The 27,300-nt window shown below is 45.4% G+C and overlaps 1 protein-coding gene across 1 annotated transcript in view; it reads left to right on the forward strand.

The window, feature by feature from the left end:
• TLL2 (tolloid like 2) overlaps positions 1–27,300 on the forward strand; it is a 148,858-nt gene that overhangs the window by 24,091 nt on the left and 97,467 nt on the right. The window contains exon 2 of the mRNA XM_058298668.2: positions 10,829–10,939. Coding sequence (XP_058154651.1) covers positions 10,829–10,939 — 111 coding nt within the window. The remainder of the gene's footprint in view (positions 1–10,828; positions 10,940–27,300) is intronic.

The raw sequence follows: 27,300 nt of genomic DNA on the forward strand, positions 1-27,300 counted from the left end.
GAACTTCCTTGCCGGTCGAGAATCCTTCCTACGTTAACGGCCTCCTCCAGCAACATTCCTTCATTCTGACCTGGGTTCCCGGGGCCCTCACATGCCCCTCAGGCTCTCTGGTTGTCCCGACCTGCTGGCACCTGCAGGTGAGGCCTGCGCTCTTGGCCATTTGGCTCAGGGTGTAAATCCTACCCAAGTGCCTTTTCACCCAGGCCTCTGCAGTCCCCTGGCCTTCTCAGCGCCTCTACGTGCCTCGCTGGGGGCTGGGTGGGGCCTTCAGCGCGCCCCTGGGCCCAGGTCCCCGGTTCCTGTCCCCTACCAGTGCTGTCAGGTCGCCCCGGTGTGCGGTGGACCAGGCAGCTTCTCCCAGACCTGCAGGCGCCTCCGGCTGCCGTGGGAAGTGGGCTTGTAGCCTGATGTGCCAGGCTCCCTCACACCTCTCTGGATGCTTCTACAGTACCTCCTGCTCCGCCCTCAGGCAGCTGGGCTTTCTCCCTTCCCCTTCCTGTCTGACCGGGACTCTGGCTGGGCCCTTCCCTGAAGGGACTTTCACCCTTCCTCCCGCGCGGGGGCAGTAGTGACAAAATGGCTTCAGGGAACAGGCCTTACTCTGTGTTGAAAAATTCATCCATTTAATGTTCTCAAAATGTTTTCGTCATTTCAAAGCGAAGGAAATATGACTGGGAAATAAATTGGCCCTGGTCTAGGCACTAAACTTCCACAAATACAATTTGGAGCAAATTCTCTTTTCATCAATTTATCGGTATCTGTTTTCTAAGCATCTACTAGAACGCCACCCCGCCCCTGCCATGGCTCTGGGCACTAGGGAAACTGCAGTGAGCAAAGCCAACAAAAATCTTTGCGCCCAGGAGCTAGGAGTGGACCTTCTGGTGCCATCTTTGGTTCCTGGTTTTATGGCGGCCTTCCAGCCAAGGTGGCTGTTGGAGCCCATTTTTGTGCCTGGGGGGCCCTGGTAAATGTCTTCCATGTGTAAGGTCTACTGGTCTGGTCTCTCTAGCCCTGTGAGCTATTCATTGGCTACATGGCAGATAATAGTGGAAATATTTTTATGCTTTTACATTTCTAGTCTTCACCAGAAGACTCTAGTAGTCTTTTTTAGAATGGGAAGATTTAGAAAGATTTTTGTCTGCTTATAACTTGGGTAGTTAGCATGCTGTGTAGGGGAAATGATCAAGAAACATCATGTATTACCAGCATCCATCCACTAAATCTAGGATGTTTTCACTGCCTTTTTTTTTTTTTTTTTTTGTATTCTGGCTCAGTTTTAATTTTGCACCAGTGTACCCCATGTTACCGCAAGTTTTATTTAGTTTGTGACTAGAAACCCATAAATGTTAATAGATTTTGTAACATCATTTGCAGATGGACATTGGAAATCTCATTAAGTCTCACAGTTAATTTAAATTAATTTATCTGTTTTCTCTAAGAAATGTTTATCATAAAATATATATGTGTATTTCCCACTTTGGTTACAAAATTTAGGAAAGTATGTACAAGTGCAGCTACACTGGCTTTAATTTCTAGATGTCTTAATAGGATTTATTTTAGAGAAGACCAACTTGAAAATTTGAAAGCATCAAATTCTGTCTTACATAAATGTCAGCCTCTAAGATGTGGTGGTTGTGTGACCTGTGTCATATTTGTTAGATTACAGTCAGAATTGACCTATGATTTGTGTTTAAAGTTTACATTTGGAATGAAGTTGCAAGGTTAAGGTAAAAAGCTGTGAGAAAGTATGATGATATTTAATTCGTCTGTGGCTTAGCACTTGTCAGTTACCAGCTTGAAAATGATGGTGTTGCCTACCTCTTGAATTTACTTATATCTATCAACCACTGGCCCCCACTGCTAAGCTGGCTTTAACTAGTGCATGTTGCCTTTTGGTTTTGTTTTTTTTTTTCCTCTCCCCTTCCCCCCCACCCCAGTTGTCTGTTATCTGTGTCTATTTGCTGCGTGTTCTTTGTCTGCTTTTGTTGTTGTCAGCGGCACGGGAATCTGTGTTTCCTTTTGTTGCGTCATCTTATCGCATCAGCTCTCCGTGTGTGCAGCACCATTCCTGGGCAGGCTGCACTTTCTTTCATGCTGGGCGGCTCTCCTAAGGGGCTCACTCCTTGCTCGTGGGGCTCCCCTACGCAGGGGACACCCCTACATGGCAGGGCACTCCTTGCGCGCATCAGCACTGCACGTGGGCCAGCTCCACACGGGTCAAGGAGGCCCGGGGTTTGAACCGCGGACCTCCCATGTGGTAGACGGACGCCCTAACCACTGGGCCAAGTCCGCCACCCCCTTTTGGTATTAACGACTCTGCTCATACTAGGGACCAAAGTGAACACTGAATTTGTATACCTTTAATATGGTGTTTTATGTCGGGTTTTTAATTATCCTGTGTAGTATTTAGATTACCTCATTGTCCATTTGACTTGTCCATGTTGTTAATAAGTGGAAATTAAAAACACTTGAATTGTGTGCTTGTTTTTTCTTTTTTTAGGAGGTACCAGGCATTGAACCCAGGACCTCATAAATGGAAAGCAGATGCTCAATCACTGAGCCACTTCTGCTCCCCAATGAGAATTGCTGTTTTTCCTTTGCTTGTTTGTTTGTTTTGTTTTTAGGAGGTACTGAGAATTGAACCCTGGACCTTGTACATGGCAGGCAGGCACTCAACCACTTGAGCCACATCCACTCCCCCAATTGCATGTTTTTTAGAAGACAAAAAGGAGGAGATGTTTGGAATATCAGTTCACTGTGTGCAGTCATCCCTATTGACTAAAGCATTGTTTTTGCTTTTCTGCAGGCCATAGATTTTATATTCTCACTTCATGCCTAATGCCTTTTTCTGTCAATTATGGATATATTGGGGTGAAACATAATATTGGCATTAAAAAAAAAAAAGATCTACTGGTCTGTCCTCATGCCCTGACATGGCCTCAGCCTGTTGGACTGAGATGTGGTGTAGATCCCTACAGAAGAATGCATTTTCTTGGGGATGTAAATAACCCCCAAAGAAGGGCCAAGAGGATCTGCCGGCCTCAGATTCCATCCTGGGGTGGAGAGGATGGAGTCCTCTGCAGACTCCAGGCTCATGCAGATGTTTACTGAACCTGCTACGTGCCCTATGCATGAGGGAAATCAGTGGACCGGGTGGACATAGAGACATTGTCCTTGTCTTCACGGAACTGGAAAGACAGAAGTTAAACTTGAATATTAATTAGCTTCAGTTGTGATGGCATCACAAAGGAAAGAGAAGCCCAAGGCAGAATGGCCCAGTTGATCTAGAGCATAGTCCTGTATCTCAGCTCAGGGGGGTTCCGATGTGGAAGAAACTCCTCTGGCCCTTCTGGAAAACTGAGATGGTCGGGGCCATTCAGGAGAGGCTGGCACATGCTACCCCGAGAAGAAAGGAGGCACAGGCTTTCTCTGCTCGATGCTGCCTTTGGAGATCCCGTGGTGCAGACAGAGCCCTGGCCCTCTTGCAATGCAAGCCTGGCTAGAGGCTCTGGTGGCATTGATGCCATCCCTTAGATTGCAAACATAACTCTGGCCACATGCTTGGCTCAATAAACGCTGCCTTCCTGCCTCAGCCTGCCAATGAATGTGCCTTTTTCCCACAGGAAGAACTGTAAAGCCTCAGTAGATGTTGTGCTGACATGAGGGTGTGACCTCTGGGGAATCCCTAGCCCCCAGGGTAATGCCTTCTCCCTCCAGGAGGCTCCTGAGCTTTCATACATTCTCCTACATTGTGGCTGAGATCCTTGGAGGACCTAGTAGAAAAAGCTGGTCGTGGCAGGAGTGTGGGGTGCTGGCTCTCCTCTGTTGCCTTAGGCTTCATTAGGATGTCAAGGGCAATTCCGTCCCCTTCTGGTCTAGGGGCTCCTCCCTGGCTCCCAAATGCCTGTGGATGGATTCTGCTTGCTTGATTCAGACCAAAGCATAATGAGAATTATCACTAGTCCTGGGCTTGAGTCTCAGCTCTGCCAGTTATGTGCCATGCAACTTGAAAACATCGGGTGACCTCCCTGGGGGCCACGCTCAAGTCTATAGAATGCGGGGGCAGGAGAAGGACTCTAGGCGACATTCTGGTTCTGGACCTCTGTCCTGGGCTGCCATGCCACCCCCTGTTGAAGTCTGTGACTCTGAGTCCTATGTCGGAGGGTTTCCAGGGTCAGAGCAGCACCGAGGAATCTTTCTGTAGGAGATGTCTTCTCTAAGCAATGGGTAGGCAGCCTTTTAGGACTGTCTTTGAAAGGAACTACTAGCTCTGGAATCCTGGAAGCCAGGCTGGCTGTAGGACAGAGGAGAGAGTTTGAGATCCAGGCCCCACGGCAGGGATCCCCCCAGAATCATAGGATGGAACCCTAGTCTGGCTGTGGGCCCAGAGATGGACAGAATCCAGTGCCAGGGCACATGGTCTCCCCATGTGTTCTTCCAGAAGGCTGGGCCTGCGCCCTCTTGTGGCTGCTGTGGGTAAGGGCCACTATGGGCTGGGCAAGAGGGGTGGTAAGTCAACCACTTCTGTGGTAGTCACCCCTGTAAGAAGAGTCCTGCCATCTCTTGGCCTCGCGCATGTCACCATTTACGTAGACAGTTGCTGAGGACCTCTGTGGGTGGAAGGCACAATTTTGGTGACTGTAGCAGTTTGATAATATTGATGAATTCCAAAAAGAAATATTGGGTTATGATTATAAACTGATCTTTTCCTTTGGGCATATTAGATTATACTGGATTCACAGGTTTACTTGATTAATTAATTATGTAAACCTCTTGTGCCAATACGGCATTGAGTCCTCACCCACCAAGGGTGGGTGATAAAAGGCATGGCAACATTCAGAGTTAAGGGTTCTGAATATTGGAGTTTTGATGTAGGAGTTTGATGCTGAAGTCTTAAGCTGGAGCCCTGGGAAGTAAGCTCACAGAGGAAAGAGAAGCAAGCCCTGGGAAGAAAGGAAACTTGAACCCAGAGAGAAGCAAGACCCTGGAAGGGAGGAACCCTGGAAGCCTGAACCCTGGCAGCCATCAGCAGCCATCTTGCTCTAACACGTGAAAATAGACTTTGGTGAGGGAAGTAACTTACGCTTTATGGCCTGGTATCTGTAAGCTCCTACCCCAAATAAATACCCTTTATAAAAACCAACCGATTTCTGTTATTTTGCATCAGCACTCCTTTGGCTGACGAATACAATGACCATCTTAATTTACTGAGTGATGTCAGGTGCCAGCCAGAGGTAAGCACTTGTAAGCCTTGATCTTCACAACAACCCTGTGGGAAGATACTATTATTATTATTTACCACCATTCTAAAGAAGAGGAAACAGGGTCAGAGAGATTAAGTTCCTTGCCCAAGGTTACACAGGAAGGACTTGAACCCAGGTCCGTCCAGTTTAATACTTTCGCTCTTAACACCGCATACGATGACTTTCCTTAGTGGGTATAAAACGAGATTCAAAGCATTTAGAACATGGCACCCATGGGAAGCTGAGTGGATGCTATGAGCTGAGGAAGGCAATTTGGGCGACGGCAAAGAGCCCTGCTTTGGAGTCAGAAGGCCTGGTGTCTGGGATTCTGCCTTAGCCGCTTGCTGGCTGTGTGACCCTGAGTGAGTCTTTCTCCCCTCCCAGTCTGTTTCTTCATCTGTCGAATGTACGTGGGAACAATGTGGGCTGATGAGAAGAGTAAAAGAAGTGATGACTGGAGGAGACCCATGGTAAATTGTAAAGCATTATAGAAAACATTATCCCTCCCCACCCCCCACCCCACCTATGCCTGGCAACAAGTGAGCTCAGTGGGTGCTTGTTAGGTGGGTACGTGGACGCAGTTTAGCCCCCATTGCCTGGTTGAGACTGTGTCCAAAAGGAATGCCAAGAAAAGAAGGGTGGGGGAACCTTCCCACAGGAGATGGAGGTCGGAGTGCCTGGAGATGAGGCGAATCTTGCAGGGGAGAGCCCCCGGGTGAAGGGAGGGTAGAGCAGGCAGAGAGACAGGTACAAAGAGGAACCCAGTGGAAACTAGAGTGGCAATGCCATTGAATGATTGTCGCTGTGGGCCGGTTCATTCTCACTCAACTCCACGAGGTAGGCACCTCTATTTCCAGATGAGGAAACTGAGGTTCAGAGAGATCAAGTGATTTGCACGCAGCTGTTAGGTGGCAACAGGCTTAAAAGTCCCTGCTCTCAATCTTCATGACAAGCTGCCTCCTCCTTACAGAGCCTGCAAGCAGGAAGAGTCTTCATGCAGGATTCCCTGCAAAAGGACCTAGCCGGGAGCTCCTGCCCTCCCACATCAGGAGGATGCCTGCGTGCGGGCATCAGAGTGAGGTGGGGAGGGGGAGAAGAGGTGCGATGTGGGGGCATTTTCGGGACTTGGAGTTGTCCTGAATGATATTGCAGGGACAGATGCAGGACATTATATATCCTGCCATAACCCACTGAATGGACTGGGGGAGAGTGTAAACTACTCCGTAAACTATAATCCATGCAGTGCAGCAGTGCTCCAGAATATATTCATCAAATGCAATGAATGTGCCACACTCAAGGTTGTTCATGTGGGAGGAGTGGGAGTGGTGTGGGGAGCAGGGTATATGGGAACCTCTTATATTTTTTAATGTAACATTTTGTATGATCCATGTATCTTTAAAAAAAAAAAAGACAAAAAATTTGCTAAAAAAAGGAAGGTGCCCAAAGATAGTGGAAAAAAAAAAAAATGGATTCCATGTACAAATTGAGGTTGCAAAATGGAAAAAAAAAAAAAAAAGTGCTCAGGAGCAGATGGAGACTGGCCAAGCAGGCCTGTGGGATGCACGGAAGGAGTTCCCAGCGGTTCATCAGCGACCTTCCTGTCACTGCTTTGCCCTGCCTTCCTGCCTCCCTCACTCTGCACACTGGGCTGCAGAAGCACTGGAGACTTCCCATGGAGAACGCTATACCGAGAGTTTAGGGCATGAGTTTTCAGATCCTCGAGCGTCCTACAAGGCTGCAAACTGATGTGCTGCAGGACGCCCTGCTCGTGTGGCCCTTCTCCCACGTCATGGGAGAGGCTCACGTCACCTGTCACACATATGGAACCCAGTAGGTGCGTCTCTCCAGGTGCAAAATCCTCTGAGCAGCAAAAGGAAATGAAGAAACTGTTGATTCCAGGCCAGCCTCCTTTGGTGCTGAGTCAAGGCATCTTAAAGCTGTAGTTCTCCTGTCTTTTCCTTCTTTATGAATTTCTGTTAAGTAGGGTAAGTTGGCGACTGATTGTTATGAGTGGAACCAGAAAGTTTTCTGTATTTCCAAATTTTGCAAGATACATGGATAATACCCATGAGGAGTGTCTTCCTTGTTTTCTTTCAGATTCAGGATGTGTTATTCAATTAAGGCAGTTAAGCCTATTTTATCAAATTATATCATGCAACATTTATTCTAAATAATCCTCATCTCATAAAATGGTTACTATTTTCTACTTCTTATGAGCAAAATAATCATATTTAAAATTATGGTGGGAAGTGGATTTGGCTCAACTGATAGAGCGTCCACCTACCACATGGGAGGTTCAGGGTTCAAACCCAGGGCCTCCTGACTTGTGTGGTAAGTTGGCCCACGCGGAGTGCTGCCCCATGCAGGAGTGCTGCCCCATGCAGGATTGCTGGCCCATGTGGAGAGCTGGCACAGCAAGATGATGCAATGAAAAGAGACACAGAGGAGAGATAATAAGAGATACAGCAGACCAGGGAGCTGAGGTGGCTCAAGAGAATGATCACCTCTCTCCCACTCTGGGAGGTCCCAGGATTTGTTCCCAGAGCTGCCTAATGAGAATACAAGCAGACACAGAAGAATGCAAAGCAAATTGACACAGAGAGCAGACTATGGGGGGTGGGGGGTGGGGGGTGGTGGAATAAATAACTAAATAGGTAAATCTTAAAAAAAAATTATGGTGGAATATCTTAAATGTCAGGTTAGCAGTATATGTAGGGATATGTGATTTTTCAAAATTATTTTGAGACTATAGGAGCCCAAAAGTTTGAAGACCTTTATTTTACTTCCCTGTATGGGATTTCTCATTTTTGGTTAACCCATGCCCTTCTCCTCCCCTTTTCTGGCTTCTCTCTTTCGGCTTGCAGAATGCTTGAGAAGTATTCTGATTACATACCCTTGTGCATGCCAGGATTGACACAGGATTTTCTCTTTGGAAGAAAGATGCAACTGAAATCACGCTGGGCAGCTGTTTCGAGGGACTCCTAGGATAGGAACTGTTCTGCTCAATTGGGCCCTAATTCTTTCTCCTGGGAGTAGCTCTCTGATCGTTGTCCCTCCATGGCCTTGGGCTCCACTCTCTGGGAGGGCTGGCCTTTCTTTTCCTTATTCTTATTGGCCATATCTGAAGAGGGTGCAAGAGCTGTGTCCTCCGTTTGGGTGCAAGTTCTTCTTTCCCATGAAGGGTCAGGGTACCAAGGGTCATTTTGAATCTCTGTCACAATTTCCTATAGTCCAGGGTAGTTCTTTTAGCACGATACTTTTCTGAAAAGTTATTCATCTTCTTATCTGTGTGATTCAGCTCCATGTGCCATAGCCATACCCATACCCACAATTATTTTCTAGACATGCGCTGCCTCAGACTTAATTATTGGTACCTTGAGCTTATTAGGCTTCTGAAGGATCCACACCTTTGGTCTCCTTTACCCCAACAATTTTTTTTTCCAACTGAAAGGATTTCCTGGGCACTGTTTTGATTGATCCTTGCCACAAGGTTGCAGTTTTTTTCTTTAACAGATTTATTGAGGTATAATTGACATACTGTAAAATTCACCTATTTTAGGTATAACTCAATGATTTTAGTAAATTTATAGTTGTAAAACCATCACCACGATCCGGTTTTAGAACATTTCCAGCACCCTAAAAAGTTCCCTCTTGCCCATTTGCAGTTAATCATTTCTCCCACCCCCTGGGTAATTGCTAATAGGCTTTTGATCCCCATACATTCGCCTTTTCTAGACATTTCATGCAAATGGAATCATAGTCTTTTGCATCTGGCTTCTTTACCAGCATGATGTTTTTGAGGTTCCTATATTTAGAGGTATATGCCAGTGGTTTGTTTCTTTTAATTTCTGAATAATACTCTATTGTATGGCTATACCACACATTGTTTAGCTGTTCACCAGTTGTGGATATTTAGGTTGTTTCCAGTTTGAGGCTATAATGAATGATGCTGGAGTACATGTCTTTGTGTGGACATAAGATTTCATTTTTCTTGGGAAGAGCCCTAAGAGTGAAATTGTTGGGTCATACAATAAGTTTATGTTTAACTTAAAGAAACTGCCAAACTATTTTCTATAGGGGCTGTACCCTTTTATAGTCCCACTAACAACATATGAGTGTTCCCCTTTCTCCATACTACCAAGCTGAGTTTTAATCAGCCTTTGTTACAGAAAGCCTTCTTAGTTTTCCCTTTTATTTTTATCCCCCCCCTTGCAGCTTGCTTGTTGTTTGTACTCTGTGCCCATTCGCTGCATACTCTTCTGTGTTTGTTTTGTGTGTGTGTGTGTGTGTGTGTATTTGTCTCCCTTTTTGTTACATCACCTTTCTGAGTCAGCACTCGGCGGCGCTTGCGGGCCCGCAGCTCTCTGCAGCGTGGGGGCAAGCCCGCCTTCATAAGGAGGCCCCGGGACGTGAACCCAGGGCCTCCCATATGGTAGATGGGAGCCCAACTGATTGAGCCACAGCGCTTGTTTTCCCTTATTTTTTAATGATGAGAACCAGTTGCCTCTTTCAACTTTCCAAGCCCCCAAAATTCTAGATTCTTCTGTTCTTTTCATTCCCACTTACAAATTGTCCAGTTCTTTTTTGCACCCATGTCTTTCTTGTACCTTGTCAAGCACAGCTAATAGTAGCCAAGGCATGCTACTAATGTTCTGACGTCTAGCCTCTTCCAGCCTCTTCTCGCAACACCCTAAACTCATTCAGTTCATCATCTGCTTTCTACGTTAACACAAGCAACAGTTTTGCCAAATGTTTCTCCCCAGCATAACACAGCCTTCATAACAAGTTCCTGCCACCTACTGCCTGGCCCAAAGCCAACGGGTTTTTGTTGTGGTAGTATGTCACTTCTGATACCAGTTTCCGTGTCAGTTAGGATAAAGAGGCTGCACTCCAGAAACAAACACCTCGGAAGCTCAGAGGCTTACAAAAAAAGCTGTTTCCCCCCTCATTTATGCTGTGCCTCTGTCCTGGTCAGCTGCTCCTCTGTTCCTCATTGTCCTTACTCCCAAGCACAGGATGATGGAATTGCCCCTGCCTGGGACTTTCTTGTCTTCTTGGGAAGGGGCAAGAGGACATGGGGGCCAGGCAGGGGTTCTGAGAGTTTCCTCTCACATTTAATTGGGCATAGCAGATCCTATGACTAATCCACACATCAGTGGGACAGGGAAATACCCTTTTTCGCAGGGAAGAACAGTAAATGTTGTGAACAATTGTATAGTTTATCACGGTATGCTTTTTCTTTTTTATTCTGAGGGCCTTGGAAAAGAGAGAAATAGCTGTCTCTGTGTGGTGGTTTTGCCCAGAACTGCCTCGATTCGGGTATGAAACGGTGAACTTTCAAAATACCTGACAGACTAAGGACTTTGATTCTCATCGAGGCTCCCTGGGGCCTTGATGTACAGAATTATTATCTTCATCCCTCCTTCTCTACCATCCCTATCTGTTAGGCTTACTGATAAATTTGACTCAATGGACTGTTTTTTCTAGCGTTTGCTACCTAACCTTTAATACCCTTTGGGAGCATTAGTAAATCCATTTTCTTGGTGTCCAGCTTAAATTGATCCACATATATTTTTTCTTCCCAGCTGTCTTTTGGGGAGATATTGCATTAGATGAAGATGATCTGAAGTTATTTCACATCGATAAGGCCCGAGGCTGGACCAAGCAGCCAGTGGAGGAAATCGGCCGTAGCACAGGTGAGTACAATGGTCCCCTTTCCCCTGCCCTAGATGGGAGGGGCCAGGGGTTCCTGCAGAGGTAGCTGTGGATCAAAGTCACTGGTGCCTGACCTGTTAGTCCAGTGCCCACCTGTCTCTGGAAAACCAGAGGGTTCACCTCTCTTTCTCTACTGGTGGCTGCGAAGCTGGGCCCTCCAAGATTTCTGATCCTTCTTAGAAAATCTCCGTTTGCCTCTTTATCAGAGGTTCAGGTTTGAGTTCAGAGGGTTCAGACTTGAGTTTAGTGTTGGCTCCCAAGTCTCAGAGCTCAGGTCTAGCACACTGCACACTGGAGAGAACTCTTGGGTGGCATGACTTAGTGATTATCTGATGATGATGCTAATAATGGCCAGCCTATAATACATTTGCCCTTGGGGTATTGTCAGCTTCTTTGACTGACAGCCAGGAGAATATTCCCGGGGTCTAGCCAATGCTAACCAGGCTTCAGATTCTGATTACTTTTCTCACATGCTCTCTCCTTGCCTCCAACATTGGGATGAAGAGAAGTGGACAATAGTGGCTGACTATGGCTTGTTACTTGGTGACTGAAACTCAAAAGTACTTGATGCTACGTTGTTTCTACTGCCTACTGGGACCCTCCCTCCCATCTTCCTTAACTCCCTGCCCCTCTTTCTTTCTTACTAGGCTTTTATTGAGCATCTATCATGGGCCAAATATAGCACTAGTGAGGGAAAGAATAAGATGTGATTCCTGCCTTCAAGGAGACCTTTCACATCAGGCAGAGGTCATGTACCAGGACCTTATATATGAAAAACAGGCACTCAACCACTTGAGCTACATCTGCTCCCCTCCAGCTGAATTTTTCCCCCCTGAGATGGCTCCCTTGTCTGTCTGCTCATTGTCTGCTTGCTGTGTCTTTCCCATTGCTTGTGTCCACTCATTGTCTGCTCATCTTCTTTTAGGAGGCACTGGGAACTGAACCCAGACCACCCATGTGGGAGGCGGGTGCCCAGCCGTGTGAGCCATATCTGCTCCTTGCTAGCTGCATCAGCTTGTTTGTGTCTGTTCGTCTTCTTTTGGAGGCATCAGGAACCGAACCTGGGACCTCCCGTGTGGGAGGCAGACACCCAACTGCTTGAGCCACATCTGTTCACCCCCATTTAAATTGTAAATGGAATTATATAAATCAAATTGTTTTTCACACCAGTATATATGCAACCTTAATTGAGCTCTAACCAAAGGAAACATCTCTCCATAATTCCACTGCTCCAATTAACCATACTTTTCCCTCCAGTTCTTGCCTGGAGACCTAGAGAAATTGACCTGGTTATGTCATTAAAAATATATTTAAACTTTTTTTTGAGATGTCACTTAAAAAATAATAAACTCTACATACTGTTATGTATGTATATGTCCGCCTAATCACCATCAGACCAAGATATGGAACATCTCCAGAATCCCAGAGGCTCCCCACTCAGTCAATTCTCACCTCAACGTAACCACTCTTCTGACCTCTGTCACCATAGATTCATTTCACCCCTTCTTGAATTTCATGTAAATGCATTGTACGATGTGTATTGCTTTGTGTGTTTCCTTTCACTGCAGCAGCAGCTGGTTCTTTTTTGTTGTTATGCAGTACTCTGTTGTATAAACGTACCTTAGCTTACAGGTTTGGGCTATTATAAATAAAGTGTGACTGACATTCCTATACACACCTTTTGGTGGACACAGCACTCATTTCCACTTGGTACACAGCCCAGGGGAAATGCTGGGTCACAGGTAGATGTAAATTTAGCTTTAGTAGAGACTGCCAAATTTTCCAAAGTGGTTGTACCCTTTTACACTCCATCTGGGCACAGTGTTGATGTGGAAAGCAGGAGTGGTGTCCATGCAGAATCAATGAAGCCTTCTGGGTCTTGGTCTCCCTGGCTTTGGTCTTGATCTCCCTGGCTTGGTACCTCAGTCATATCCTCTGAGCCTGCCCAGCAGCCATTTGACTTCATCATGAATGCTCAGATTTGTCGCTAACTGCTGTTCTTGGGGTCCCAGCCACAGCAAAGCATGGAGGCCCAGTTTGGCAAATATGTGTAAGAAACCCTCGAGAGAGGCTGGGCAATGGCCAGTGAGCATGTCAGCGGTATGCCCTGCTGCTGGAGGGGCCAGCTGCCTGCCAGGAAGGTTGTCTGAGGATGCCGCAGTGAAGGGAAGCCTCACAGCACCTTCCTTTGCCTCCCTTGGGGCATTCCCTGGAGGTGGACATGGTCAGCCTTGAGGCCTAAGAACTTGACTGCCCGTCTTCACTTTCCTTCTCCCCTGTAACCTGATAGAATCTGTCATGTTTAGCTTTGGATTCCCAGGAGAGGGGAACCACCTCCTCCCTGGAAGGCATTGGCCAATACTCATGTCGAGGAAAGAGGGAAGAGGAGGACTGAGATGGGGCCATATCCCAGGGACCGAAGAGGAGACCCAGAGCTCTGCTCCCAGAAGGATGGTTAAAAGCATTGATCATGGTCACGGTCACAGGCATTAGAGTCAGACAGCCTGGGCTGAGCTGGGCCTCAGAAACTCGGGGCCTCAGTCTCTTCATCTGTCAAATGGGAATATAGTGGTACCTCAGTACTATTATTAATTGGTTCTGGGAGGTGCAACGAGTACCAAAAATGACAAATACCAAACAAATTTTTCCCATAAGGAATAATGTAAATAAATTCAATGTGTTCCTTAACTAAAGACAATGCACATTTTTAAGGCAATATGTAAAAAGATAAGGTCATATATCATTACTTTACATGAGAAATAAACCTAAAAATTAATAAATACTTAGATTAAATAAAATAAAAACTTCCCTTTCCCGGTACTGAGAAGAGTCCATGGCCTAAGAGGATGGTGGAGGAGAGTGGTGCGGAGGAGAGGCCACGTGGAGTGTTGTTGGAGGAGAGTCCCCCTCCAATACAACATGCGTCACTCGCACTGTAGGCGTCCTTTCTCTTTTCTGCCTTTTATCAACTTGTACCACAGGCTCTGACACACTCTTTGTCACCTTCACTAAAACGTATTCAATGAGGGCTGCTTCTGTCTTTTTTTCAGAATTCCTAGGAAGTGTGAAATTTGTTTGATCATCCAATAAATTCACATTTCTCCTTGTCAGAGCTTTGTCCAGATGGTACTTCTCCACAAAGTTTTGAACTTCTGTCCATTTTGCATACATTTCTTGTATCAAGGAACTGGGGACATCTGCCCTTATCTCCACCTCACCTGAAGAAGCCTCTTCAGGCACCTCTTTTTGCTGATCCTGTAGTTCCTGCAGTTCCTCGTTGCTGAGCTCTTCACGATGTTCCTCCACTAACTCCGCAACATCAGCAGCATTGACGTCCAGACCCATGGATTGGCCCAAAGATAAAATATCCTGCACAACTGTACCCTCTGAACCTGCAGGCTTGGGGTCAGCCTCAAACCCTTCGAAGTCTCTCTGGGTCACAGTTTCTGGCTGCAAGGTCTTCTATGCTGAATTCATTGTCTTGTAAGAGACTTTGTTCAAGGCTTTATCAATAAGGTTAAGACAGTATAGGATATTGAAGTGCTCCTTCCAGAATTCTGTGAGGCTCAACTGGGTGTCAGAGGTGATCTCAAAGCACCTCTGGAAAAGTGCCTTAGTGTACAATTTTTTAAAAATAATAATATAGTTTTAAAATTTATTGAAGTATGTCTCTCATACCTAAACATATGTAAACAATAAGTGTATAGTAATAGTTGTGAACTTACAAAACAAACATACATAACCTCATACAGGGCTCTCATACCCCATCCTACCACCAATACCTTGCATTGTTGTGAAAGATTTTAAACTGATGATTAAAGAGCAGCCTCAAAATATTACTACAAACCAAAGTATTTTTCCCCAACACACCCTATTATTATTTTCGTATCATTTATATGTGAACATACATAAACAGTAAGTGTATAGTAAAAGTTATGAACTTGTAAAGCAGAACATGCATAACATCATACCAGGGTCCCATACATCAACCCTCCACCAACACCTTGCATTGTTGTGAGACATCTCTTATGAATTATGAAAGAATATTGTCAAAATCATGTGACTAACTATAGTCCTTATCTTACATTTGGTATGTTTCCCCCCCAACCCACCCTATTATTATTTTTTAAATATGTTTTTATGACAGAAGTTATAAACTTGTAAGACAACCATGCACATGTGCAGAATTACCAAACAACGCCCCTCTATCAGCACACCACACCGTGGTGGAATATTTGTTACAGATTATAAAATAATATCATCAAATTATTACCAGGTCTCTAGTATACATTTGGCACCCTTTTTCCATACTCCCTCATTATCAATACAGTACATCTTTGGCATAGATGCATGAATATTACATTATTACTGTTAACCACAGTTCATAGGTCACTCCAATTGTATTTTTCCCATGCTTCTCCACATTCCCACCACCCTGCCAGAGTGATGTACATCTCTTCTAGCTCACAAAGGACACTCTTGCATCTGTAACATCAGCCACAATTCTCATCCACTTCTGGGTTTACTGTGCTATTCAGTGCCTAGATTATTCTCTAGCTTTCTGTCAGTTGGCATTTACATCCCTAGACTACCATTTTCAGCCGCATTCCCATTTATAAACCAGCTGTTACTCGCTATAATGTGTTAACATCAACTCTGTACATTTCCACACTCTTACAGTAAAGCTAATTAAAACTTCTACCTACAAACATCAGTAGTTCATCTTGTTCTTCTCTTATCTCCTTTAAGAATCCACCACCTACCACCAGGTCTTGAAGATATTTTCCTATATTTTTTTCTAGAAGCTTTATGGTTCTTGTTTTTATATTTAGGTTTTTTATCCATTTTGAGTTAATTTTTGTATAAGGTATGAGATAGGGGCCCTCCTCTTTCCTTCGTTTAGTATGGATATCCAGTTCTCTCCATAATATTTGCTGAATGGATTGTTTTGCCTGAAGTGGGTGGATTTGACAGGCTAGTCAAAAATCACTTGACCATATATGTGAGGGTCTGTTTCTGAACCATCAGTTCGGTTCCATTGGTCTATGTGTCTGTCTTTATGCCAGTACCATGCTATTTTTACCACTGTAGCTAGGTAATATGATTTAAAGTACAGAAGTGAGAGTCCTCTAACTTTACTTGTCCTTTTTAAGATGTTTCTGGCTATTCAGGATCTCTTACCCATCCAAATAAATTTGATAATTGTGTTTTCCATTTATTTTTAAAATGCTGGTGGAATTTTTATCAGGATTACATTGAATCTATATATCAATTTGAGTAGAATTGACATCTTAATAATATTTGGTCTTCCAGTTTGTGAGCATGGAATGCTCTTCCAATTATTTAGGTCTTTTTAAATTTCTTTTAACAATTAGTTGTAGTTTTCTGAATACAAGTGCTTTTCATCATTGGTTAAATTTATTCTTGAATATTTGGGTTTTATGTGTCCTATTTTATTTTTACCACTCTTTTGATACTTTTAGTTACTTTTATTGATATAATCTTCATTTCTACACTCTCTTCCAGGCCGCTCTCTCCTGTCTTTTCTTTTCAGACTATAGCACCCCTTAGTGTTTCCTGCAAAGCTAGTCTTTTGGTTCCAGACTCTCTCAGTTTCTGTTTATCTGTGCATATTCTAAACTTTCCCTCGTTTTTGAAAGACAATCTTGCCAGATATAAGATTCTTGGCTGGTGGTTTTTCTCTTGTATTATCTTGAATATATCATACCACTGTCTTCTCATCTCCATAGTTTCTGATGAGAAATGGGTACTTAATCTTTTTAGTATATGTTATGCATTGCTTTTTTCTTGCTGCTCTCATAATTCTATTTGTCTTTGGCATTTGACATTCTGACTAGTATTTGTCTTGGAGGTGGTCTATTTGGATTTATTCGGATGGGAGTATGTTGTGCTTCTTGGATGTGTATATACATGTCCTTCAATAGGGTCAGGAAATTTTCTTACCATTATTTCTTCAAATATTCCTTCTTCCCCTTTTCCCTTCTTTTCTCCTTCTGAAACACCCATGACACATATGTTTGCATGTCTCTTGCTGTCGTTTCATTCCCTGAGGCCTTGTTCAAATTTTTCCATTCTTTTCTTTATCTGTTCTTTGTATGTTTGCTTTCAGAGGCCATTTCTTCAAGCCCACCAATCCTTCCTTCTGCCTCCTCAAATCTGCTATATAAGATTCCAGGGTATTTTTAAAATTATTTCTTTCATTGTTTTTTTAATGTTACATTCAAAAACTATGATGTCCCCATATACCCCCCACCCCCGTCACCCCACTCCTCCCATAAAAACAACCTCCTCCATCATCATGGGACATTCATTGCACTGGTGAATACATCTCTGAGCACTGCTGCAACACTTGGTCAATGGTCCACATTATAGTTTACACTCTCCCCCAGTCCACCCAGTGGGCCATGAGAGGACATACAATGTCCAGTAACTGTCCCTGCAATACCACCCAGGACAACTCCAAGTCCTGAAAATGCCCCCACATCACATCTCTTCTTCCCACTTCCTACCCTCAGCAGCTACCATGGCTACTTTCTCCACATAAATGCTACATTTTCTTCAATTACTAATCACAGTATTTCATGAACAGAATATCAGTAAGTCCACTCTAATCCATACTCTATTCCTCCATCCTGTGGACCCTGGAATGGTTATGTCCACTCCACATCTATATCGAGAGGGAGCTTAGATTCCACATGGATGATGGATGCAATTCTCCTGCTTTCAGTTGTAGGTACTCTTGGCTCCCTGATTCCAGTGTATTTTTTATTTCATTTATTGTGCCTTTCATTCCCATAAGATCTTTTATTTTTCTATGTATACTTTCAAATTATTCTTTGTGCTCATCCAATGTCTTCTTTTTTTTTTTTTAAAAGATTTATTTATTTAATTTCCCCCCCTCCCCTGGTTGTCTGTTCTTGGTGTCTATTTGCTGCGTCTTGTTTCTTTGTCCGCTTCTGTTGTCGTCAGCAGCACGGGAAGTGTGGGCGGCGCCATTCCTGGGCAGGCTGCACTTTCTTTTCACGCTGGGCGGCTTTCCTCACGGGCGCACTCCTTGCGCGTGGGGCTCCCCTACGCGGGGGACACCCTTGCGTGGCACGGCACTCCTTGCGCGCATCAGCACTGCGCATGGCCAGCTCCACACGGGTCAAGGAGGCCCGGGGTTTGAACCGCGGACCTCCCATATGGTAGACGGACGCCCTAACCACTGGGCCAAAGTCCGTTTCCCCCAATGTCTTCTTAATATCCTAATCTCTTTAGCCATCTCATAGAATTTATTATGGAGATTTGTTTGAACATCTATGATTAGTAGTCTCAACTTCTTTATGTAATCTGGGGTCATATCTTGTTCCTTTAACTGGTCTATATTTCCTGTTTTTTGGTGTGGATTGTAATTTTTTGTTGGTGTCTTGGCATCTGCTTACTAGATGTATTTATTCTGGGTGCAGTTTTTCTCTTTAATTTAGGGCTTTCTTGCCCCTTTCTTCCTTGCTGGTTGTGTAGTGGGAGCCAAGGATGAGTTGGTGCTGCAAGCTGTGGAGGCTCAAGTTGCCCTCATTGCCCCAGGGGCTGATAAAGCTTTTCCCAACTTTCTACTTTGTCAGGGTTGGGGGGGGGGTGTTCGGACAGAGCCACAGCTGTGTGTAATAATCCAAGTTGTGCAGGCCTAGACTGTAGTTGCTCAGAGATACTGATGAAGTTTCACACCCCTTTCTCTCCTGCCTGGGGTGAGGGATGGAGCTACATGTGTGGGCAGCAATCTAGGCCATGCAGGTCCAAAATGACCACAATTGCCCTTGTAGACTTCTGACTACTCAGTCTGTGTCAGCTGAATGTACCTGCAGTTACCCAGAGTGGCTGGTACAGGGCCTGCCAGCTTCCTCCCTGCTAGAGGTGGGACTGAAGTCTAGGCTAGGGCTGCAGGCTGATCTGCTGAAAGAAAATGGTCTCTACTATTATTGTGATTTTCAGTCAGCCCGGCTGCCCCTCATTCAGGGTGCAGAGTTAAAGTTGCAGGTACCAGCCTCTTTCTGACTTGGACAGGTTCAAATTTTAGCTGTTCTTAGCCAGCTGAATTGACTAATCAGTAGCTGAAATCAGTGGCCAACCATCTGTACTTCTCCTGTTTTTGGGAAATGGAGCTTCCAATTCCAGCCACAGAATAGCTCCTGAGGCAGCTTGTGCCTCCAGAGTAGGATGATCACCAGCCTCCACAGTGTGGCCTGTATTTTCCTGGAGATACAGGTGCAGGTACCTCTAGCTTCCTCCCTGCTGGAGGTGGGGCTGGGGCTTATGCTAGAGCTGCAATCTGATCTGGATGGAAAGAAGCCAGTCCCTATAAGCACTGTGATTTTCAGTCTGCCCTGCCTCTACTGGTACCAGAGGTGGAGTTTAATGATGGCTATTCGCCTCTTTCTGACTTGGGCAGTTTCAAACTTCAGCTGTTCTTAGGGTTATACTTTAGCCCACCAAATTTACTAATTAGTAGCTGAAGTTGGTGTCCAACCATCTCTTTGTCTCCTGTTTTTGGGAAGTGGAGCTTCCAATTCCAGCCATGGAATAGCTCCCAAGGAGGCTTGTGCAGCCAGTGGAGGATGGGCACTGGCCCCCGGGTCATAGAGTGCTCTACTTATGACTCTTCTCTGCAGATGGGCAGTCTCCTCCTTCCGTTCTTTCTAGGATGTTCAGGATGCTCTTTTGGTCTCCTGGATACCCCAAACAGGTGCTTTAGATGGCTCTGGGTGATTACTAACTGCTCTGTAGCATGAGCTGATTCTAGGATCTCCTTACTCTGCTGCCATCTTGCTAGTTGCTCCTGTTGTGCAACTTTTTGAAGTTTGAAATGACCTGCTAGTCCATGGGCTGGATAAGAGGAGTAGAGTTGGGAGGCAGGAACTTTACAGTGATGAAGCTGAACTCCTGTAAGTCATCCTCCAAGCCTGGAGGGTGGGCAGGTGCATTGTGCAAAAGTAGGAGAGCTTTCAGAGGCAAATCTTTTTCCAGCAAATATTTTTTCACTGGGGACCAAACACTTCATTTATCCACTTAGTGAAAAATTGCCTCGTGACCCAAGCTTTGCTGTTTGCTCTCTATATCACATGGAGTTTGCTTTTTATGACATTGTGCTTCTTGAAAACTCATGGGTTTTCACTATGAGAGACTAGTAGAGGCTTGAGTTTTAAGTCCCCACTAGCATTCCCACACAATAGAGTGAGCCTGTCCTTCATTGATTTGTGGCCTGATAATGACTTCTCCCCTTTTGTGATATAGGTTCTATTTGGCATTTTTTTCCAGAAAACTCTGGTCTCATCACAGTTAAAACTTGGTGGGGAAAAAAACCCTTAGCCTCTACATAGTCTTGAAATTCACTGATGAATTCATCAGCAGCCTTTGTATTAACACTTACTGACTTGCCATGCCTCATGGCACTATGGATGCCAGTCCTCTTTTTAAAATTATCAAACCAGACATGGCTGGCCTTAAAAACTTCAACACTCTCATCACTCACTTCTGGTTTGTGTTTCAAAAGTCCATTATGCAATACTTTCACTTTTTCACATATCATGCCTCCCAATATACTGTCGCCCACTAATTCCTTCTTATTTACCCAAATTAATAACAGTTTTTCAACTTCCTCAAGTGTTTGGGAACACTGCTTTGCTACTGCTTTAACTCCTTTCACACCATCAGCCTTTTTTATTGCTTCTTTATTCTAAATGATGGTGAAGACCATTGTTCTGGGCATACTGTATTCCCTAGCAAGATCAGTAATGTGAATGCCACTCTCATATTTACCTATTATTTCTTTTTTTTGCTAAATGGTGGTTTGAAGTAATTTTCTTTTCTGCTCAGCAGTATCACTGATCATTTTCTTAGGAAAAAAATGCATAAATACACAAATTGACCACAGAAGCTAAGACTGCGATGGGATGTGCATAGGGCAAGAGCTACCATGTGACTAATGCATGACCCTTTGTTTCGTCTGGAAAGGGTAGCAAGTCATGAAGCAACTGACAAGCACAAGTTCTAGCTTGTGCCTCGAGTACCAAACAAACGACGAGGACCGGGACAATTTTTCAAGTCAAAATGCATCGAGTACCAAATTTGATGAGTTTCAAAGCAGTCGAGTACCAAGGTATGACTCTAGTAATCCTTACCACCAAGGGAGGCTGTGGAGACAAAAGAGAGAAAACAGGAGTAAATGTTTAACACAGTACCTGCCACATACTGTATGCTTACTCAGGAACAGCGCTGCCTCCCCCTCCTCTTCCTCACTTCGTTGCTGTTAGTATTTGCAGACAGAACATTGACCTGGGAAAGTTTAAGGTTAAAATGGAGAGTGGGGGAAATTTGCTATGAGCTGGAATAAATGGTGGAGGCTCAGCATGGCACCTCTGAAAACACGTGCCTGGTGTTTCTTCCTCCTTCACAAGCTCGGTGCACACGTGTGTGTAGGGGGTTTGTGTGCTTTTATGGCCAGGTGATTTTTATCCTTAGTACTCTTCTCTTAGGACCAATAGTGCTTTGCATTTACCTAGAATAGTTCTTTTATTTTCAAGATGGGAATTTTTTAAATTGCTTTTGCTAATTAAACTAATACTGATGATTTTTTTTTAAAGTTCAAAGCTCAAAATTATATAAAGTGAAAGTGAAAATCCCCTATCATCTCCAGCCCCAAGAACACCATCGTTATCTGTTTGCTGGATTCCTTCTAGTCCTAATGTGCTTGAGTGGTGTGTGTATACATCTATTTAAATCATAAAAGGGATTTTACTTGCTATGCTCCATGTAACCTGTGCTTTTCACTTAACAGTACATCATGGACATCTTTTCACGCAGTGCATTGTGGTCAGTCTTGCTGTTTTAATGGCAGCAGTGGGCCAATGTGCAGCTCTGCCCTAATTTATCTAGCCAAACCCTAACAGACGGCATGAAGGTTGATTCTCTTTTTCTGTTTCTCACTCTCTCTCTTTTTATTAGAAACAATGCTGCAGTGAGCAACTTTGAAACATTTGCTTTGATTTTTAAAAGAATAAATTAAAAAGGAACCACACCTTCACCCCCTCTTCCCACCTCAAAATGTGTGAAAGGATATCTATTTAAATATCAGCTATCTAATTTCCAAGCTTTGGTCAGCACCTCTGTCAGGGCATGAGTTGCTGATGGAGAGAGGGAGGGATAGGTGGGGGTGGGCAGGACCCAGAGGCTAGAGTGCAGCCCTAGAGCCTCCTTTTCCTGGTTAATCCTGTGAAGTTGGAGCTGCTTTCATGAAATCAATTGCCCTTGAGGTAACCTAGTCTGCCTCACTTCCTAGATGTGCCAATGCCCCAAATTCATTCAGTGACAGAACAGCACCAGAACCCAGGGTCCCCACCACCCAGGCTGCCGTGTCCACCCCTGCACCAACCTGTCAGCCAGGAACAATGGCTATGTGTGCAGCTCCTTGGAAAGGGGGCTGGAGTCTTTCTGGGCCAAGGAGGGGAGTAGGGACTTGGTGCCCAGGTTGGTTTAAGAGCCCAGTCACCTGCCTCTTGTCTCACTTTCCTCATCCTGCTTCCAGATTATCTTCAAGCTCTGACTTTGCAACCACCCTCCTCAAACCTTCCAGTGGCTCCCATTGCTTATCAGGGACATCCTTCGACTGACTGTCAAGACCCTCCAGCCATGTCTACAACCAACTTATCCAGGATTACTTTCCTCTTCTCATCCTCCAGACTAACACAGTGACCCAACTTCCCTTCCATCCAAGCTTCCCTTCCAGCTACTCCCTCTGCACAAAATCCCCATTCTACAAATAAAGAATTGAAGGCCCAGATAAAGCAAATGAGTTGTCCTTAACCAGACATGTGTTCATGACACCTCCTTTCTCAGCACCACTGCTGGCCGTGAACACTACCTGGGCTCACAGTACTGTTAAAATTAGCCTTGTTTTGTGCTTGGAAGGAGAGAGCTCTATTTGCCCCCCTTTCCAGTCAGGCCCATTCCCCTGCCGTGGGAGCTGCCAGAGAATGTGGCAGCAGAACAGAACTTAACACCCATGTGCAAGAGGGCCTGAGCATTTTGGATGGGGGTGGGGAGAGGTGGAGAGCACAAGGAGGAAAGAGCACATTCTTCAGGGAGAGAAAGTCCTGTGTTCTTTTGATTTACAGCGAGAAGAATGTGAGTCCTGGGCAGGCATGGGCCAAGCTGCTCTATGAATGGGACCCTTGAATTAACATGACAGTTTCCTAAAGCTGCTAATCGGATTAGCTGTGTAGTGAAGGAAGTACTTAGCAGGATACCCTCACAGACATGCATGCAGCCCCACACACAGGCACACACACTCTCTCCGCTCCTCTGGCACCCTCTTGGATGTGACATTTGCGGGATCCGACCTCCCAGATACTCAGATACTGGTATTCACCTCTTAACCATACAAGATGCAGAGGAGAAGCCTGGGCAGTAGATGCTTTGGACTTTTGGTTTGTTCGTTTCTTCCCTAAAGAGTCTAGGAAGCCAGCATTGAAAATTTCCATCCACAAATGTCTGAAGGTCTGGAGAGGACATCTGATCCTGCAGTTATTTCCATCCGGAGAATGGATCTGATTCCTCAATCTTTGTAATCAGGCTTCTGAAAGGGGAAACGATTGTAAGAACTTATTGGCTCTGCTGGGGGCTTCTGTCCCTCCCTTCCCATCTATTCTGAGCCACTGGCCCATATCCATCTCTATTTCAGAAAGCAACCTTGCTCTAAATCCTCACTTCCTAAATTGCTGCTGCCTGTGTAAGACATCTGCATAAAGCCCAATGGTCTGAGCATCAGCATTCAAAATAATAAATTAGCAGAAGAGAGTCAGAGACGAGGCTAACTTTGGATAAGTTGCTTCCCCTCTCTGGGCTTCATCTCTGAATCATGGGGTCCTTCCACCTGGTAGACCCTTTGGCTCCTAGAGTTTCTTTTTCTACTCAACACAAGTTGGAGTGGCACATGTTACCCTAACCTGGTCCCAGTATTCTTCTCTGAACAGAGGGGCTCATGAAACCACATTCTCATTTCTTTCAAGTCAGTTTGAGCACTGGTCTTTCAGGCTAGAGAAAAGAAGGGAAATAAAAGGCATTGAGCATCACATATCATGGTACTGAATTTTAGGAATAAAAGGTAAATGCATATCCATGACACCCCCAGATGTACTAGGCACCCTGAATCAGGGTTTCTGGATTCGGTCTTCCATGGTTGGGGTCTAAAGAGACCCACCACGTCACTGCTATCAAAGCATTTTTAGTTTGAAGATCTGAGGAGAACTTGTGGGTGAGTTGTTTGTAGCAGCCCCACCCACAGGCTCTAGTTTTTCAACTTCTACGCCCATAGAGACATTCTCCAAACTTTGTAGACATGACTTCATAATCTCATTAATTTTCTTTGTTGGGGATGGGAGTGCTGGTAACTGACAAGGGTCTGGGTGAAAAATGGGGCATTGGGTGGCTCCCTGTGGCATCTTGTAGAAGGAACAATGTTCTCAGCTAAAGTCAAATGAAAGTCTTGATGGGGCAGTTCTTTGGATTCAAGTTTGTCTTCTCTCACATAATACAATGCCAAGTGCTGTTTCTTCAAAATCTGGTGGCCTCCACTGCTGGGGCTACCAATTTGGAAAGATGGAGGGTGTCAAGAAGCTGTGAGGGGTCTCTCTTACTCCATCCATCCTTTCTGTGGTCTCCTCAAGAGATGGGTGGGGTGGGGGCCCAGAGAATAATGTCTTGGTGATTTCTTTTCAGTACACTGTACTTGACATTTTGGGGTTCACAGACCTTTTTGAGAACTGACAAACATTATGAGCACTTTGAGAAAAAATGCATAATACATAAAAACACAATTTTGCTTACTCTTTCTAGAAATGTCATTATTCCATGGATCCCAAGTTATGAAACTCTGATCCGTGGTCTTTTTTCTGGCTGCTTCCACACTGTTGGAGAAGTGCTTCCACACTTCTCTTGAGGCCCTCCAGGCCTTGGATGGCAATGTAGAAAGATGTGGGTGTTGAAGTCAGGTAGGCTCTCTATGGAAGCCTGGCTCGGTATTTATTAGCTGTGGGACTAAGGGTAATTCATTCCTCATTTTTAAAATGGGATAATCATACCTGCCTTGTAGGGGGGATTGAGTAGGTGTAAGACACAAAGCACTTATCTCAGGCTCTGACACCTTGTAGGTGCTCCATAGACAATAGCTGACATGGCTGCCCCTTTGCTGTCTTTCCTGTCTTCTCTGCTCTCTGGCCCACTCCTGTGTCCCAGATCCCATGTTTCAACCCCAGCATAAAGACTTCTCTAGTCCTCCTGAGTCAAGCTTTAGAGTCACAAAGTTGGCCAAAGAGGGATTTGAAAATGGATTAGATGCTGGTTCCTCTTTAATAGCAGTAACAAAAAGAGTAATAATAACTAATATTTGTGGTGTGCTAATTTTATGTGTTAAATGCTTTTTATATGTGAATCTCTAATCTTCACATGCTAGCTGTCTGTTATTACCTACAGATGTGAAAACTAATGTTCAGGAAGGTAAGTAACCTGTCTTTGATCACATAACCAATTATTGGTGGAGCCAAGATTAGGGCTTAGCTGTTCAATGTCAAAGGCCCTGCTTTTAACCTCGACACTCCATGGCTTCTAGAAACAGCCGCTGGCATCACCACTGACCCTGTCTCTGTGAGCTGCAGAAGACTTGGTATCTCTATCACTACCTTGAGAGGTGATGGTAAAAGACAAGAAAACAAGGATGAGTTCCGCGAGCTCGCCCCATTACTCTTCTCAGGTTGCTATTCTGTGTAAAACTTGCTCCACCCCCAGACCATGGACAGCCGGGTCTTGCCTTTGCTTGGGCTTGACTCTCGCCCTTGAGTTCCAGCATCAGGCCAGGCACGAAAGCGGTGCCAGAGGAGCCCTTGTGAATAGCGGTGGGGCCCTGAGCCTCAGAACTGCACAGTGGCCTCAGTGCTTGCCTGATCCCGCAAGAGGCCAGTCAGGGTGAGAACCGCTTGTGTGAATGTGCGAAGGCCTCAGACCCTACCTGGAATCAGGGGAGGTCATGAGAGACCTGCTCCAGGGAGGTGCCAGCGCTGGGCAGGCCCAGCTCACCCTTCAGGCAGTGTCTGAGGAGCTCATTTTCACTGGGCCTTCGGTACCGATTTCCAGAAGGAAAATGTGGCCTTCTCCAAGCCAGAGAGTGAGTGCCAGGGCTTCCCACTCACTCCTCCAGGGGCTCCCTTCAGCCTCTTTCTCTCCCCAGACCTGTAGGCCTCCAGCTCCCCTCTCAGTTTCACCCCCACTTGTCCCCTGAGACTTCTGGGTGCCCACAGTGTAGAGGCTGAGCTGTGTGTACTGGACTTGCCGTTGTCAGGCCCTTGGCGCTCTACCCCCACTGCTCTGCTTCCTCTCCGACACCAGCTCATGCTTAGATCACTGCCTTGCCTCCCTGCTTCCTTTCGTTCCTCCCTTCATGTCACCAGTGGTTATTGGGGGCCTCTTATGTGTGCAGCAGCAGCCACCTTTCCTCCCATCATAAAGGAGATTGAGTGTTAATGATGGAAATGATTATGTCCTGCTCTGGGAGTGGTGGGGGTAGAACCTGGGGTAAAAAGCGCCCTCTGGTGTGGGGCAGCCGCTGACCTCCCAGAGGTGGTTCATCCCAGCAGGCAGAGCCTCCACCTGGAGGGGAAGGCCCAGGTGACAGCTGTGGTGCAGGCAAGGGAGTGGCCTTGGGGGACCAGCCTGGGACATAGGGCCTGACCCATGGGAAGCAGGAGTGTGTGGTCCTAGAGGCCCAGGGAAATAGCATCGGGGAAACCTTTACTAGGCTTCCGGTGCTGTGGGGGAACCTCAAAAGGACAAGGCAAGGCTCCTGGTTCTTGAGGGAAATGGAAGTTCAGGGTGGGGTGGGGGTGGGTACCGAGCTTGGCCTGAGAGATTAGGGAGGGGATGAGAGTCATAAAGGAAGCAGAAGCCCCCAGATCAAAATCAGGGCCCTGGTCAAGCAGACCAGAGGCAGGGGGATGCACCGCTGAGACCCTTGAGCCTTGAGCCTGAACTGCTTCAGTGTCTCTGACTGAGGATAGGACTGTCCCCAGAACTTTAGCTGGGAGAAGAGGAGGACTGAGGCACCGGGGCCAGGCAAGGCCTGGCAGTTGGTATACACATAAAAATTTTAATTTAGTAACATGATTTGAGATGATAGGCATCTAATAAAGTGCACATCTGCTCGTTGGGAAGGAAAAAGAATACAACATAAGGATTCTATCATCTCATTCCTGGGGGCCTCATTCCAGGACTGACATAACTTGGACTGAAGCCAGAG

This window comes from Dasypus novemcinctus, chromosome 6 (genome assembly GCF_030445035.2).
Source record: "Dasypus novemcinctus isolate mDasNov1 chromosome 6, mDasNov1.1.hap2, whole genome shotgun sequence".
Classification (NCBI taxonomy): domain Eukaryota; kingdom Metazoa; phylum Chordata; class Mammalia; order Cingulata; family Dasypodidae; genus Dasypus; species Dasypus novemcinctus.